The 17,971-nt window shown below is 46.8% G+C and overlaps 1 protein-coding gene and 1 pseudogene across 1 annotated transcript in view; both read right to left on the bottom strand.

The window, feature by feature from the left end:
* Rpl31-ps6 (ribosomal protein L31, pseudogene 6) lies at positions 2,779-3,218 on the bottom strand (annotated as a pseudogene).
* Mlxip (MLX interacting protein) overlaps positions 11,769-17,971 on the bottom strand; it is a 63,412-nt gene continuing 57,209 nt past the window's right edge. The window contains exons 16-17 of the mRNA NM_133917.3: positions 17,034-17,163; positions 11,769-16,309 (exon numbers count right to left, since the gene is read on the bottom strand). Of these exons, the coding sequence (NP_598678.2) occupies positions 16,188-16,309; positions 17,034-17,163 (252 nt within the window). The 3' untranslated portion in view covers positions 11,769-16,187. The remainder of the gene's footprint in view (positions 16,310-17,033; positions 17,164-17,971) is intronic.

Here is a 17,971-nt window from a genome sequence, read left to right as displayed (position 1 = left end):
ATGTGGATACGTGTGCACACATGTGTTGCAAGGTGCATGTGGAGGCCAGGAGACAACTTTGAGAGGTCATTTCTCTCCTTCCATCTATACATGGTTTCCGGAGGATCAAATGTGGATCATGAGGTTTACACAGTAAGCGCCTTTACCTGCTGAGCCATCTTGCCAGCCCCATCTTGCAATAATTTTTGAGATGAAATCTTAACTCTGTAACCCTAGCTGGCTTGGAACTCACTATGTAACCTGGCCATAAATTTGTGGCAACCTGCCTGAGAGCTGAAATTACAAGTATGAGCTACCACACCCTGCTTAGCGAGTATTCTTTTGGAAATCATTCAGATGAATAAATATGATCTTAAATTTTAAAATGAAATAGAGGTTAGTGAAAACAAAGATGAAAAGAGAGGAGGCGATGAGCATCAGCAGCAAAGGAGAAATAACGGTGGCCCCGAGATGTCTCACCTAAGCAGTGGATTGGGAACATGCACGGCTCTCCTTACAGGTCTCTGAGATGAGCCAGTCTGCTGTTCACGGTTTCTTCTGCTTGCCAAGTCTTGCAGCTGCATAGAGCAACCAAAACTTGTTTGTGCTAGGGGAGGTGGTTCCTTGTTTAGCCAATATATAGTATAACCAAAGCCCTGTTGCTTCCCCAAGCCCTTAAATAGATTACCCAAAATGACAGTCCTTTATAATGAAACTACTAAATCTCAATTCTGAGTCCAGACTTCAACAACTGACTTAATGCAAGGACCCCAGAAATATGGTCCCCCAGAAGCAGCAATGTTGACATCAGATATCCTTGGGTTTGTTTTTGCCTTACCATTATCATTACATTCCTATGCAATGTAACTTTAGAGAGATAACACTCTATTTTTCTCAAGAACAGTTTTTAGGGCGGGGGGGGGGGGGGTGGCGCTCAGGGTGCTGTCACATGTTTAGAATTCCAGTACTCAGGAGGCAGAGGCAGGAAGGTGATGAGTTCGTTCTGAGCTATATAGTAAGCCAGGGACATATAGTGAGACCTAGTCTCAAAATTGAAAACAGAGAAGCAACGTAGGGACAGGTTTACTTTGGCCCGTGGGTCCAGGTTGTAGTCTAGCACCGTAAAGAAGTCACAAAGGTAGGAGCTTGGGGGTATCTGGCCATACCACATCCACAGTCAAGTGCAGATGGAGGATGAATGTATAGATGCACATATTAGTTCTCAGCCAGATTTCTTTTCTATACAGTCCAGGGCTCAAAACCATGGAGTTCTGCCACACACTTTCAGGCTGGGTCTTTCCCTATCACCTAAGGCAATCAGTATAGTTCCCCTTCCTAGATGTACCCATAAGACAACTGTTGCCGGGCGTGGTGGCGCACGCCTTCAATCCCAGCACTTGGGAGGCAGAGGCAGGCAGATTTCTGAGTTCAAGGCCAGCCTGGTCTACAAAGTGAGTTCCAGGACAGCCAGGGCTATAAAGAGAAACCCTGTCCAACACCTCAGTGAGTCTCTCATCCCAGGAGAGTCTAGATTGTGTCAAGTTGATCATTAAACTTATCATTACAGCGCATATCCACAGATATGACCTAGTCCCAGGACATTTTACCCCCAAGTTAACAGTCACTCTATGCTGTCTCTCTCTTGTCCCTGGCAACCACCAATCTGTTTTCTGTCCATTTGTCCATTCTGGGCATCTCATTTACATATAATCACTGACTGGGTGAGTGGCAATCTGTGCCTGGCTTCTTTTGTTTGGCATGATGCTTTCAAGTTCTACATCAAAGCGCATGCCCATGCCCTGTTCCTCTTGATAGAGCCATATCCCCTAATGTGAATAGATGACATTCAGTTTAATATAGTCTTCAATTCAAAGGGTGTTTCATTTGTCTATAAGTAATGTTGGTATAAACGGTTCTTAAAATACGATTGGATCTCTGTTGGTGTGTGTGGAGGCGCATGGCACACCTGTGGTGTTCAGAGAACCACCTCAGCTGTCCTGTTTTACTTTGGCAGGGTCTCTTGTCTGTTGTGCATGCTACCTACATGTATGTAAACTCAAGACAAGCTGTGCTTGCATTTCCAGGAATTGCACTGTCTTCCTCTCCATTCTCCCTGTAGGAGTGCTAGCATTACAGGGAGACACTACATCGTGAGACTGAAAGACCTCCGAAGGGAGACCCTTACTCAAGTCTCGGGATAATAGCGGACCCCCCAAGAACTCATGAGAGACCAAGCTTGATGCAAACCACACGAGGCTTTATTCGGGGAAAGCCAGAGCTCTGGGGATGACTCGTATCCCATGCAGGGGTACAGGAGTCGACCCCAAGGGGAAAGGGGTCCCAGTTTTTATAGGCCCTCAAGGAGGAAAGGAGAAGGAGGGAGTTGGGAATTTCCAGATCTAAACAATGTCTATTCTCAAGAAATGGATATGGGAGGGGTACAAGGAAACAGTCTGGTGCAGGTGCAGCAACTCCGAATTGGCCTTGGCTATGGTTGCTGTGGAGATTTTCTGACTCTTCCCCAGCAACCAATATCACAAACACCTGGCAATGGGCTTCATCAGTGGGCACAAAACGGTCAGAACATTGGTAGATACACGGGTTCTAGGAGTGGCCAGAGCACTGTGCACCTCTATTTTTCTAAATCAGTGAAGCTAGCTCTGCTAACAATGAAATGTATTTTGCCAATTTCAGGGCTTCTGTGACCTTTTACATTCTGTCAGGATCTTTCAAGACATTTTCTTTCTTTCTTTCTTTCTTTCTTTCTTTCTTTCTTTCTTTCTTTCTTTTCTTTCTTCTAAGGCAGTTCTGCAACTTTATTTGACATTAAGCAGGTTAGTTCTCATCCACATTGACCATCTGTAGAGTTTTGAATTATGTAGTAACAGGCACGTAAGTTACCAGTGTGTAGAGCTTGTTTGGGGAATCCTCCTCCTCATTACGTTTTCTGGACAAGCATACTCAGATAAGATATGGAACGTTCCTTATTCCCTTGGCCCAGATGGCTTTATTGAGCCTGATGTCAATGCCCATATCTGGTGTTTCCATTTCCTTCATGGCAAACTTCTGAATTTCTTTGAGTGCCTGAGGAGCATCCTTCTTGAAACCCACTCCATGGATGCGCATGTGAATGTTGATGGTGTATTCTCAGATCTCTACCTCGTTGATGGCAGAACAGCTCTTCTTCTCGCCACCCTTCTTTGCGGGAGCCATTCTACCGAGCTCAAGTTGGAAAGCAACATTTTCTTTCTTTAAAAGTCTTTTCTAGGTTTCTATGTTTTACCTGCATGTGTATCTGTGCACCACTTGTATATCTGGTGTTCACAGATGCCAGAATTGGAGTTACAGATGTTTGTGAGCCAGCATGTAGATGCTGGGAATTGGACCCAGGGCCTCTGGAAGAGCAGTCCGTGCTCTTAACTGCTGAGCCATCTCTTCCTGCAACTGGCTTTTTCCTTGGGATACGGGGACTCAAACTCAGGTCCTCACCCTGCACAGCCTTTTACTCGTGGAAGCACGACTTACTTTCCACAATACACCATTTTACATTCCTATTGCCTATTACTAGCAGTTTGCTATCTCCATAGCCTGCCAACAAGTCTTATTTTCTGTTTTTGTTTTATTGCCCCCTATCACCCCCAGTACTGGGGACCTTGCACAAGCTAGGCAACAGCTCTATCACTGAGTAATATAAACCCGCAGCTCTTCAAGTTTCATCTTGTTCTTGGTTTTGTTTGAGGCAGGGTCTCAAGTAGCCTCAACAGGAGCTAGGCGATGGTGGCGCACGCCTTTAATCCCAGCACTTTTGAGGCAGATGCAGGCAGATTTCTGAGTTCGAGGCCAGCCTGGTCTACAAAGTGAGTTCCAGGACAGCCAGGGCTATACAGAGAAACCCCGTCTCAAAAAACAGAACAACAACAACAACAACAACAACAACAACAACAAAGTAGCCTCAACACATATGAGCCATCACATTTAGCTTATGGTGATTTTTTAAGCTTTGACTTTTTTCAAGATTGTCTTGGCTATTCTGGGTTCCCTGCCTTATCACATGGATTTTAGGACTGGTTTGTCTATTTCTGCAGAAAGGCAGTTGAAATTTTGATGGGGACTGCATTGAGTTTATAGATCACTTTGAGAAGTCCAGGTTTCAATAGGAGCAAGCCTTCTAGACCATGAACACAGAATGCCTTTCTTTTCATTTCTTTCTTTCTGTGTTTGTTTGTTTGTTTTTGAGACAGGGTCTCAATGTGTAAAAATGCAGCTCAGGCTAGCTTCAAATTCATGAGTCTCCTGATTCCATATGTTTTGTTTTTTTTTTTGTTTTTGTTTTGTTTTGGTTTTTTGGTTTTTTGAGACAGGGTTTCTCTGTGTAGCCCTGGCTGTCCTGGAACTCACTCTGTACACCAGGCTGGCCTCGAACTCAGAAATCTGCCTGCCTCTGCCTCCCGAGTGCTGGGATTAAAGGCGTGCACCACCACCTCCCAGCTATTTAACTTTTTATATGCTGAGATAATTTCTTTCAACTTTTTTTTAAATTGAAAGAAACTCACAGTTCGATACCCTGGCATACACCTTTAATTCCAGCTCTTGGGAGGCAGAGGCAAATAGATCTGTGATTTCAAGGCCCGCCTGCTCTATAGAGCAAGTTCCAGGATGGCCAGAGGTATACAGAGAAATCCTATCTCAAACCAAAACCAAAACCAAAACCAAAACCAAAACCAAAACCAAAACCAAAACCAAAACCAAAACCAAAACCAAAACCAAAACCAAAACCAAAACCAAAACCAAAACCAACCAAACAGAAAACACAACAAAACAGGAAAATTCATACAACATAAAATGAACAATGTTAAAGTGCAGGATCTGGTAGCATTGGTATGTCCACAAAGTTAAATAATTGTTGCCAACAGGTTCTGAAACAATGTCAACTTTCTGTCCACCCTTCAGCCAGCCCATGGTGATGTGCACTGTCTCTTTGGATATATGTATGCTACCCAGAAATCTCATCTGCCTGCAATTTTACAGTATGTGACTTCATATCTCTAGCCTATTTATTTCCTGTGCGTTTAGGGTTTGTTTATGGGGCATTCTGGTGCACACCAGTAATCCCAGCACTTACACATACTGTACCACATAGAAGCAGTTTGTTTCTTTTTATTGTAATAGTTCTCAGTAATTTTTTAAAAAATTGTTTGAGACAGAGTCTCACTGTGTAGCCAAGGCTGTCCTCAAACTCAAAGATGCATCTGCCACTAGCTCCTGATGGGGCATATAGTCAGACACACCCAAGACTCTAGCGCAGATCAGCATTTGCTGCTGGGTTTTACATAACCTTCTCTAAACCTCAACTTCCTTATCTCTAAAGTGGGGTAATAATAGTACCTATTTCACAGGCTGCTGCATTATGCTAACAGGTAGTGGCAGATGTGATTTAAATCATGACCTTACTAAGTACACTGGGTGTAGAATGCACGACAGAGGTCTGATAAAAGGAGATATGGTCCTTGTCCTCGGGCCAGGGTAAGAATGTGCACGTGGCACTGAGGGTTACATTATCAAGTAGAGGGTAGCATGTGGTGTGAGCAACTGAAACGGAGAGCCAGTGGGGGTTCAAAGGCCAAAGTGGGCTGAGCTAAGCCAGGAAAGTGTATGGAGGATGAAAGCAATGGGACTGGGGAGGGAATCATCGCGCATGCGTGGCTGGTTAGGGCCACATAGGCCAAGGACAGTGTTAGATCGTGTGTTACAGTGAATGTCAAAGTAGGGCTGCAGACTTTGTGCGGGGAGAACGGTGAGTGCTGGTACAGGAAAGGGCAGAGGTTGCAGAAGGGAAGCCTCATGATGTTTCCTGAGGTTTTTTGTTTCTTCTTTTTGAGACAGGGTCTCACCATGTAACTCTAGCTGTCTAGCCTGGACCTTTCTATGTAGACCAGGCTGGTCCAGAACTCACAGAGGTCTGCCTGCCTCTACCTTCTGAGCTCTGGGATTAAGAGCTACACCTTAATACGTCTGACCTGTTTGGATCAGAGATAGGAATCTGTTAGGGTGTAACTCTTACCTATGCCACAGAATTGGGCGGAACCAGAGTAACACTTTGGATTTGACCAATGAAGATGAAGGCTACCCTCTCTGGGGGATGTAGAACAATAAATAGGTGTCTCAAGGTAGTCAAAGGAGGATAGCCTTAGTCACAGCTTTACTAGGAACCGAGAACTCTGGACTGGGATATCATTTGTCAGGAATTTCCGGGTGTGGTGGCCTTAATCCCATTGCCTTTAATCCCAGCACTCGGGAGGCAGAGGCAGGCGGATTTCTGAGTTGGAGGCCAGCCTGGTCTACAGAGTGAGTTCCAGGACAGCCAGGGTTATACAGAGAAACCCTGTCTCGAAAACCAAACCAAACCAAACAAGCAAACAAAAAACAAAAACAACAATTTGTCAGGAATAGAGAAAGAGATGATGAATTACAAAAAGCTGCTGTCTTCATAGGTGCTATAAACTGAAATATTTAGTCCTTCCAATAATCTATGCGAAGCTGGGCCCAGTGACAGCTATAATAATCCCATCACCTGAGAGGCTACGGCAAGAGGCTGGAGACTTCATGGTCAGACTGAGTCAGAGTCCCTGTGTCAAACAAAACAAAACACCCAAAATGGGAATCCATGAGGCAGGTGTGATCACTATCCATGTTAGATGAAGACACTTAGCCTAGAACTGCTGTCACTTGCTGAAGGCTGCCAGGAGGAGCCTGACCACCCAGGGCTTCCCTGTAAGGATGGACTTTGGGTTTTATGTGAAAGGCAATGGGAAGCCCTGAGAAGTCTGGGCAGGCCCTAGCCTAGTGCAAGCCTCCTGCAAAGCACCCGTCTGTATAAAGCTGCAGGATTGGGAGAAGATCCCACTGCTCTTGGTGGTCAGCATGAAGAAAAGGGGGTTGGATTTCTGTGTATTTGGGGGTAGGGACTCAAAGTGAGGCAGAGAGTAGTAGAGAAAGAATGAAGGTGGTGCCTTGAGCTCTGGCTCAAGGCAGGAAAGTGATGGCAGCGGGCGCCTGCCCGCCCGCCCGCCGTGAGCTGTGTACTGGGGATGAACTTTTGGCAGGGGAGACAGAGTTACAGTGAGGTTGGTGAGAAGGAGAGCCAAGAAAAACTTGTGAAAGGAATGAGTCAGTGACAAAGAAGATAAACTCAAAAGGCAAGTCAGGTGAGTGACAAGAAAAAAACCCAGAAAAATAAATTAATAAATAAGAAAAAAAAAAAAAAAAACCCAGGGCAGGCAAAACTTTTGAAAAATCTACGGTGTTAAGTTAGTAAGATTTGGTAATCATTCCTTCCTTTGAAATTCACTCTTCCCACGGTAGATCTTTGCTGTGCCTGTGAGATCTTTGCTCTGCCTGCCTAACCTGGCTTAGGAGGTGGCTCCTGGCCCAGATGTTCCTACTAACACTAGGGCATTCTTTGTCTTTCGTGCTTGGAGCTCCTGTGGGACTTCAGAGCCCCCAGATGTTGACCTCATCGCTTGGACAATGTGTCTATTTGTCTGATCTCCAGTAAAGTCACTGTTGAACTCCCCACATTCCGCTCAAATACAGGCTTCAGGTGTAGAGATATTGATTAAAGGGGACCAGAAAGAAAGGAAGAAAGAGAGAGAGAGAGAGAGAGAGAGAGAGAGAGAGAGAGAGAGAGAGAGGAAGGCAGGCAGGAAGGAAGAAAGAAAAGGAAAGGAAAGAAAGAAAGGAAGGAAGGAAGGAAGGAAGGAAGGAAGGAAGAAAGAAAGAAAGAAAGAAAGAAAGAAAGAAAGAAAGAAAGAAAGAAAGAAAGAAAGAAAGAAAGAAAGAAAGAAAGAGAGGAAGAAAACGTTGGGTAGCTACAGAGGAAGGGAAGAAGCTGGAGGGGCCTGTACATGACCTAGTGGAAGATGATCACACCCGTATTGATAGGTGGCATGGGTAACTTCGGAGTTAGTCGCAGTGGAAGGGGGCTGGTCGGTTGAGTGGGTGGAGGGGTTGCCAATCTCTGCTGGCTCAGGCCCAACCCCCATGACAACTGTAATGGAACCAACCAGCGGGGGAGCTGTACCCAATCAGACTTGATAAAGAGATTAGGTGGCTTGCCTGTGCTGTACCCATTCAGGCAGGAAAGTAAACTCTTATCTTAGAAAGCTCTTCTTCTTTCTAAATAAGGGTTGTCTAGCTCATGATTCAGCAAAAGAGAAATCTGATTAATTATAAGGCTTCATTCTCCACATTTTTTGTCTACTGTAACCTGTCAGGAGCCTTGGAATGACTTATTACTTCATTTCTGGAAATGGGGGTGGGTATTTGAGGGAGTTTCTGTTGTTTCTTTGCATGTTTAAGACGGGGTCTTACATGTAGCCCTGGGGGGCATGAAGTTTGCTATGTAGACTATGGTGGGCCTGAACTCATAGAAATTTGCTTGCCTTGGCCTCCCATGGCAAACCATGGTCCACCAATTACAAAAACCAAACTGCTATTAACAGATAAAATCCACATGGTGTCTGGCTTTATTTCAAAGTGAGAGAAACGAGGGTAAGGTGGACGGAAAGTAAACTGGCCCTGAGCTGACCACTGGAGTGGACGGTGGTCATTATGTGTCCACTACGTTAGTATCTGCCATTGTATGTACGGAAAATCTAACCTGAAAGATGTGCCCATGGGCCAGGTGTGGCGGTGCACACCTTTAATCCCTGCACTTGGTAGGCAGAAGTGGGGGATCCCTATACATTTAAGACCATCCTGGCCTACTACGTAGTGAATTCCACAATGGCCAGAATGAGACCCTGTCTTGAAAAAATAAAAAGACATGTTCACTAAATGTTAGGCCCTTCACAAACCTGTGTTCTGATTTTATTCTAAAAAAATAAATAAATAAAAAATAAAGCTAACAAAACCCAAGAAGCTCAATTGCAGTCTATGGAACCAAGTTCAAAACCAAGGGTGGTACTTCAGGCTTAGCCTCAGCACTTTGAAGACCAAGGCGTGAGGATGTGCTAAGAGTTCAGCCTGGGCTGATGAGTTGGCTCAGTTTTTAAGAGAACTGACTGCTCTTCCAGAGGGCCTGAGTTCAATTCCCAGCAACCACATGGTGGCTCACAGCCATCTGGAATGGGATTCGATGCCCTCTTCTGGTGTGTCTGAACACATGACAGTGTAGCCACATACATGAAATAAATAAATCTAAAAAAACAAAAAAACAAAAAAAACATTCAGCCTGAGCTATATAGTAAAAGCCTATCCCAAAGTATGAAGGGCTAGGAATGGGTCAGTGGTAGAGTGCTTGTGCAGCATGCGTAAGGCTGACTTGGATCACCAGAACCATGGAGGAAGAGCTCCTATCAAAATGATGCTTGTGATGCCATTGAGAGTTCACTATAGCAGAGGCAGGTGGATTTCTGAGTTCGAGGCCAGCCTGGTCTACAAAGTAAGTTCCAGGACAGCCAGGGCTATACAGAGAAACCCTGTTTGAAAAACCAAAACAAACAAACAAACAAACAAACAAAAAAAGAGTTCACTATAACCTCTAACCTCAGTTACTTGAGGTCTTAAAACTCCTGGGGTTGAAGGCTCTTAGGTGAAGAGAGAGCGCTGGCTGCACTTCAGGAGGAGCTGCTCTGACTCCCGGCAGCTACATGTAATTACAACCATCTGTAAGTCAAGTTCCAGGGGAACTGATGCTCTCTTCTTGCCTCCTTGGGAACCAGGCATGCATGTCGTGCATACACAAACACCTATACACATAAAATAAAAACATTTTTAAACATTTATTATTTTGTGTGTATGGGTATTTTTTCTACATACATGTGTACCATACGCATGCCTGGTGCCCTCAGAGGTCATGAGCTTTTCATGTGGCTGCTGGGTATCAAGTGTTCTTAACCATTGAGCCAACTCTCTAGCCCAAATAATCTATTTTTATAAAGCGTTTTAAAATTCCCTATGTAAGAATAGTTGATATCCTCTGTAGCCTGGCACATATCCTTGCTAACTGCTGACCTCCCTTCTAGGATTCTAACTCAGAACTCTTTCTCCTTTCACCATTTCTGGGAATGGCAGGTGGGGTGGACAGCGAATAAGCCTAGGGCTAGAGTCCATCCACAGTCTACCTTGGTCCCTGCTATATGCTAGTTGCTAGTTGGGCTGGGTATCAGTGAACAAGAGGCAGTGAATCTCTGCTGTAATGGGCTGTGAACCTCATGGGGAAGAAAAACTGAATGATCATAGACATAACAGGATTCTGAGGAACAAGGGACATTTGGAAGCCAACTAAATTGGAGGGAAAACTAGGACTGGTCTCCTGATCAAACTACTTTCAAAGACCTGGATGGGGTACAATGGAAGCAGCTGGAAAAGGGAGTTAAAATGGGGAAAGGCCTCAGGCAGAGAAAACGTGCCCTGGGGAAACCTTGAAAGATAAAATACCAAGCATGGAACTCCAAAGAACAAAGATGCAGTTGCAGAGGCAAGCAGGTGCCGTATGGGCAGGACGGGAAAGGGCCTAACATTAGCGTGTTCGGGTAATCTGGGAAGCTGGACACTGGAGTGACATGACTAGACTTGGGTTCCTGAAAGTCCCACTGTGAGGGAGAGACACAGGGGCTGGGGTGGAGTATATATTTTGTGTTCTAGCTGGGATATAACCTTTTAGTCTCAGACCCATGGAGCCTTGGTTTTCTGTAAATCAAAAATAAGCATAGCACACTTTAAATTGTTCAGAGGTATATGCATTGCCATTACGACTTAAAAGTCTGACCACAGTAGGGGCTTGACACTCACCTAGAAACTGGGCTCTTCGGAGGCACTGACTACACTCCTCACTCTGCTCCAGTCCTGGGTGCTTCAACTGCTGTTGAGTGCTCTTCAGCCCACCCAAACTCAGCCTTTTCCAAATTCTGCCTCTTGTAGCATCTTTTAAAATCCCACAGACATGTAGAGATGGATTCGCTCCTTTGGAATGAGCAGAGCAGGTGCCTTTTGTTTAGCACAGTGGACAGCAAGGTCCACTAGCTCAAATGAGTCTGTGAACCGCCCACCAGTCTTCCTACAAGGACTCCAGTTCTCAAGGCCTCAGCATCTTGCTTCTTCCTGTCATAAATTTTTTCTTGGAGGTGTGGTGTTTTGACAAGATAAGAGTCTGTACATTAGCTCACAAGAGTTTCAGGTAAAAAGATTTATATCTAAACTGTTACCTCACGAAAAAAGCCAGCAGATCCCCAGAGGGCAGGCTCTCATTGGCCACTCTGTCAGGGTGAGAACAACATGGAAGATGGTGTGGAAGAAAGGTAATTTTCTGATTAAACAGAGGTGATGGGAACAGACTCAGCACTTAACAAAGGGACACCTTTACTGGCCAAGATTTCAGGGTACCAGATCAACAGTTAGCAAGGGAGCCCACCGTGCCCTTGCTTGTTACCACCATGGTTTGGAACACTTTTAAAGCTGTTGGGCCAGGGTAGGCCATGCTCTGTCAATGTGCCTTATGGGCACAGAGTTCCACGAGTTACCAGGCCATTGGGTATAAGAGCTCTACTCACCATGTCCAGTATTTGTCATCAGTTCCCTCTACATTCATCCTTCTAGGACCGTCATCTTTTTGGACACACCTCCAGAATCCTCCTGTTCACCCACTCCATATACCTACATTCCTGGCTGAGCCTTTATCTCCAAAGGCTGTGCGGAACCAGCCAGCCAGGACATCACCTGGTTCTGATCTCATTACTTCACCCCTCCCACTACTCAATGGTCAGCATTGAAGGTCACACAGAACAACCTTTCCAAAAAAAAATAAGATTTTATTGTCTTAGATGCAAATATAGTTTTAAAAATGCATTGTAGTGTTGGGTACAGCTGGTGGAAAACGTGCTTGTCGACAGCAGGCTTCAAGAGGACCAGGCTCAGGCGAGCAGCCTCAGGGATCTCTGGTATAAATGAAAGCCACCCTACCCCAGGTATAGCTGCCTCCTCAAAGGAGCCCCAGACCATCACCAAAGCACACAACATACACTTAGCCTGTGCACAGAAGCTGAAACTTGAAGAACTTGAAGGAGAACATGCTGGGGTGCTACAGAGCAAGCCAAGAAGCCTGCTTTCCCTTCATGGGGTGAAGATTCAGGTGACAAGGTGCCTAGAGGAGGGGTACTGGACTCCCCCCAAGAGGGACATAGCCTAGCCGAGGCCATGAGTCCTTTTAACCTGCAGGATGTAAACTAGGAAATAGTTATATAGTCAGTGTCTCCTGCCTGCCCTTACACAATCTCAGCTTTCAAGAGAATGCCAGATCCTGTTCGGGAATCTCAAAGGAGTTCCAATTTCACTATGCCTAGGGTTATAATGGTGGAACCAAAGTTTGACAGTGAGATGTAGGTGAATTCTACTAAATAACTGGAAAGGAATTTTACAAAAATAAAATTCCACCAAGTAAACACACGCATGCACACACACAGGCTTGAGCAAGTGCGCATGCACACACACGTTAACATTCACTGTGGAAAGTTCCCTTTTCCTTCCAGAAGGTTGAGTCTTGCAAGCTCTGACAAGCAGACTGTCCTATCTAGTGAGCAGAGGCCCATTCCTCAGAAAGAGGTGGTAGCTTGACCTGCTCTTGCCCACATTTGAAGCGACAAGGGGTGGGAGCTGTTTCCTAAGGCTTTTCCCACCAGCTTCCTTAAGATCACAAAATCTGCTGAGTAGATCCTGGCCGAGGTGTGTGGGACATATTTCCCACAAGCCCTGTGCCTTCATACTCTTCCACAGCAATGTAACTGCCACTTTCCTCTTACACTTGCACAGACCCAGAACGGGTCCTCTGAAGCCCAAAGTTGAACTTCTCTGAAACACAGGCATTCTAGGGGACAGTTCCTGTGTCCACATACCTTGCCAACAAGACCACAAGGTGACACTGAAAAAACCAACTTCCACACAATGGTGGACTTCCACCATGCCCTGTATCTGTTTATCTAAAAAGAAGACATGTCTATCTCCCAGGAAAGCAAAGAGAGAGAGGCGCACACACACCCAGTTTCTCTCAGGAGGCCCTAGTGAGACAGAGACCCTTGAGGAGCCAGGGTAGGATGAACAGACAGAGATTCCTGACATTGTGGAAGGAAGACAAGAGCTAGCAAGTGAAAGCAGCTGACCCTGAGGCCAGGCGATCCAGCAGCCACAGTATCCAACACACCCAAGAGAGGCTGCTGGCCACTGGCAGGCCTGGTGCCACCTGCCACTGAACTCTACCAGAAAATGGGTACCATGTCCCCTAAGAATCTAAGTGGACATCATTCCTAGGGCATAGAACCCTAGAGGACAGATCTCTATGTATGTCTGGGGGAGGGGGCACAGGTGACAGCACACAGACAAGATCCAGGGTTCATGACTGGGCCACATGAGAATCCATGCTGGCTGACCACTTCCAGCCTCTTCTACAAGAGCCAGTGTGTCAACATCAAGTCCCGAAGCTGCCGCGCTTCCCCTGTGCTGTGTAAACCACTGGAGCACTCCCAGCCTCCTCTTCTGACAGCTGGTGCATAGCCTTCCGTTAAAAGCGCATAGCACTTTAGCCAGAGCTACCCTGCCTCTGCAGTGCCCACTCATAGTGAAAGAACGGGCAGAACACGCACTGATGGCTTATTCAGATTTCACAGAAACACTTGCAGAGATTTCCCAGGTAGCTTTGTGGTTTCTCCATTTTGGCCGATATTCATATTCTCCACAGTGCCACCATTTTGAAGTTTCTTCTGTGTGAGTGGGGACAGGAATGGGGATGAAAATAACTGTAAACAAACCCCAGTCAAACAGTGTGGTCAGCGCCCATTGGAGACCCCAAGTAGAGCAGCCTTGGCTATTCCTAATGTGACCTTGGTATCCAGGACAGAAGTCAAGGTCAGGGCCCTCTGATTGGGCAGATTCATCAGGCAAGATTTCAAAACAAGAAAATCTCCAAGGTAGATAGATCATTCCTAGAGGAGATTTCAAAGCACTGTGGCCTCGCAGCCATGGCAAAGGTGAGCACCAAGAGAAAGGAAATGGGGACACTCTCAAAACCAAAACAGACATGCACCTGAAAGAGCCTGCCAGCACACACACACACACACACACACACACACACACACACACACAAACACATTCTCTCTCTCTCTCTCTCTCCCCCCACCGCCCCCCTCCCTAGCCCCAGTTTCACACAAACTAACAACAGCCTTAAACATCTGAGAAAACAGGATGAAATTAACTCAGCAAAAAGGAGAGGTAGGCCAGAAAAGCAAAAGGCCAAATCTTATACCCCGGAGAGTTGTAAAAACAGGGTTACTCCCCTATAAGGGGAGAGAGAGCCAAAGTCCTGCACAGCCATGTTGTGGCCTGTGGCCTGTGGCGTGTGGTGTGAGTGGAGGAAGGGCTGGGCTTCACGACCCTCTCACAGCAGCGGTTTCATTTTTTTCCTTCTTACCACAGTGGCCTTCACCTTCTGAAGAACAATTTCACCTTGTCCTTGGGAAAAGGAGGGGTGCTGGTGGGAGTGCCAAGGCCCAGCCTACATGCCTTGTGTTCTTCCCTCAACCTGTAAACACGTTTTGGGGGAAAGCTGAGGGAGGGCCACCATACTATTCCCATACAGGACAGAAATTAGACAAGGAGTGAGCAACCGGTTAGAGGGTCCCAGCAGAACCGCTGACAAGGCCAGCAGCCCCTACCCTTTTTTTGTCCTCCAACTGCCTAGTCCAGGGCAGGCTTAGGCATCAGCAGGAACTTCCAAATGGATCAGAAATTCAGGGGACATCCTGGGCTCCCCTCTTTCATGTGGTCTTCTCAGGACAGGCAGCACGGTGAGGCAGGGTCAGGAGAAAAAGCCTGCTGCCTGCTCTAGGTGTCACAGCAGGATAAAAAAAAACCACATTCTTCCGGGAGGTACCCTTTACCGGGCTCCCTGAGTGCTGCAGAGAACACCTCACCACCTGCAGCATCTCAGAGGCAGCAAAGAGAAGGATGAGGGTCAGGTTCCCCCCTTCCCCTAGCCTTTCCATGTCTCTACCATCTGTAACACATTGGGACACTTGAACCTTCAGGCGCGTGCCGCCCTCCAAACTCCACTGGTTCAAATCTGAGCACAGCACTTTACCAGCTAGCCTGGTGGCAGCGTCATGGGCTGACTCCTTGACATCTTGCCTGACAGCATTTCGTTTCTTCCTCCTTATTCATGATGAGACAGACTTTAGTATGATGACATCTTTGGTCTGAGAACTGTCCTGGTTTGGAGCCCCAGGTAAACTTCAGATAAAAGACCTGGATGACAGCAGCATCATGGAGTGTGACCTTTGAATGCTAAAACCAAGGGGGACACCATCCCAGGAGTGTATCTGCCTCTCCCACAATTGCAGAGTCGAACTGGGTAGAGAACAGGCACAGAAGGGCCCCAGCTTTGAGGCCTTAGAGGCTCTGGGCCGAAGCCCTGGCCATGTTGAAATGGCATGGCGACTGCAATGCAGATAGGACTAAGACATAGACAAGACAAGGCCTGGGGAGTTTCTAAGCCACACAGCAGTTTGCATGGCTGGTGCCTTCTTAATCCTGTCCAGTTGGCCTCCACGCCCATTATTTTCCATGTGATCTCAGGGGTTTGTGGAGATTTCCCCTTCAATAGAATACACAAGGGAGGCAGTACATTCCTTTCTGCAGAGGTTGGAACAGTAACCCAGAGGATTAGGTGCTGATGGAGTCACAAGAAATGGAGAGACTTCACTGTTGCGACAGAGGCCAAAAAGTGTGCAGGGGTTGCCAGAGGAGCACAAGCAGATAAGGATGTGACAGGGGCCAAGTCTTGAAGTCTCAAGAATGGAATTCTAAAGGACCTGTATGATCCCACCTGCAGGCACAGGTTGTCTCCTTGTTTTTCACTTGCTGGCCCTGGACCCCAATACAACTCCAGGCGGACAGGACAGGAGCAGCCGATATTTCCCTTTGTCTGGGTCACCCCAAATGCGGGGGAGACTGATGACTGAGGTCACGGAGTAGGAGGTCACAGCAAAGGTTCCCAAGATGGGATACTGCTGTTGGCAGGCCTCAAACCTGCTTCAGACCTGAGCACAGCACCCTGACAGGTGCAATGGGCCACTGGAGTCCAGGGCAGCCCTGAGGCGGTGTGTCAGGAAGGGTACGAGGGGGATCTCCAGGCATCTCATGCAGTCACATGCCAATTAAGCTTAGGACTCCCCCGATCTCTTGCCCATCCTGGTAACAGCCTCTGATGCTTGCTCGGGCAGCTGGGATGGATCCGTCAGGATGGAGGTGGTGGTACTCAGCTGACGGAGGGTACTCAGTACCACTGTGAGACAGAGACAGAAGGCCGTGGTCAGAATGACAGGATGCAGATTCAATACATGCAACCCTAGGCAGTAATTCCCAAGCACCAAGGATGACGGCCAGAGTTCAATGGCAGGGAAGAGTAACAGGAGCCTTATTTTGGGAGCCAATCTCACACCCTGCCTATGCAAATCCTGGCAGGAACTGCAAGAAACCCAACAACTCTAGGCTAGTCCTGCTGCAAGAGTGTTGCACCTGCTGTAATACTGAACTTCTTTTTTTTTGGTTTTTCTAGACAGAGTTTTTCTGTGTAGCCCTGGCTGTCCTGGAACTCACTCTGTAGACCAGGCTAGCCTCGAACTCAGAAATCCACCTGCCTCTGCCTCCCAAGTGCTGGGATTAAAGGCATGTGCCACCATGCCTGGCTAATACTGAATTTTTATAACATTTATACATGGTTGTAGATGTAGAACTAAATGAGAACTTAAATAACAAGACACTAAATTCACCTAAGACAGTATGGCAAATGGTAAATGTTCAATAAGGAAGTTGGTTCTGATCAGGCTGGCAGGTCTGCTGAAAGCTTTCTGGATTCTAGGATCCCTTCAGTGTTATCCTTATGCCTCTTGCAGGGCTGGCCTGGCTTTGTGCAGCAGAGTCTAAACTCTCCTAAACACTGACCAGGGAAGGGGCTTGTCTCCCTCCAGGCCCAGCATGAAGTCCAAAGGCTGGTATTCCATACTCACTTGGCCTGAGGACAGGAAGAGAGCAGTGCTGATCCAGCCAGGAAAGCGCCGTGCGGTGGAACTCCTCCAAGCTGCTGGTAGATACCATCCCCTTGAAAGACTCAAACAGTGGCTTGATGATCATGCTGAACTGCAGGACGTGGGTTAAGGAGAAGGTGAACACGGAGGAGGAGGGCTAAGGGGCGTACAGATACAGGAGGGCTCAGGCAAGCCAGGTTGACTGCTGACCTCCCTTCTGAATAACTGCCTACAGAAAACTGATCAGAGAGGAAGGGACAGATCCGTTATTGCTAGGCAAGATGTGCCCACCATGAGATTAAACTATTTGCTCTTACTATGAATGATCTTTGAGTGGACAGAAGACAGAAAGAACAAGTTTCTTCAGCCTCACACAGGGGTAAGGACAATGAGGTGGACGTGAGAGCATAGGTCAGTCAGATACAGGAGACAGCTATATGGGAAGAGAGGAGACGTGTGGGCTGGCAGGAGGGTGGGGAGCACACAACACTCAAGGCAAAGGGTCTGTCTGAAGTTGGAGCCAGTCTTTTGTGTTATGTACAACCTGCAAGCTCACCACTTCCTGCAGAGCCCCCAAGGATCTAGGATGGGCCCCACGGAGATGTAAGTGTTTCTCTTAAATTCTGATGCCTACAGTACCCACCCTGGCCTAGTAATAAGGAAACGGTCACTTTGTTGAAGCAGTTCTGTCACGGAAGGCAGAAAGTAAGAGAGCAAAGCAAATCTGGGAATGAGGCGTGCCAGCAGCCATCTCGAGTCAGGCTACAGGCTCACTGACAGAGCTCTTACCTAGATAGTAGTATCAAGTCTTGAGCTTCATCCTCACTATTAATAAAATATAAATACACAGACAGGAATGGCGGACACTTAGGAAGAGGCTATGTAGCACTGCACTACAACAAGCGCCAGACCAGCCTGCA

The sequence above is a fragment of the Mus musculus genome, chromosome 5 (genome assembly GCF_000001635.26).
Source record: "Mus musculus strain C57BL/6J chromosome 5, GRCm38.p6 C57BL/6J".
Taxonomy (NCBI): Eukaryota; Metazoa; Chordata; class Mammalia; order Rodentia; family Muridae; genus Mus; species Mus musculus.
This window is presented reverse-complemented; position numbering and strand designations above follow the sequence as displayed.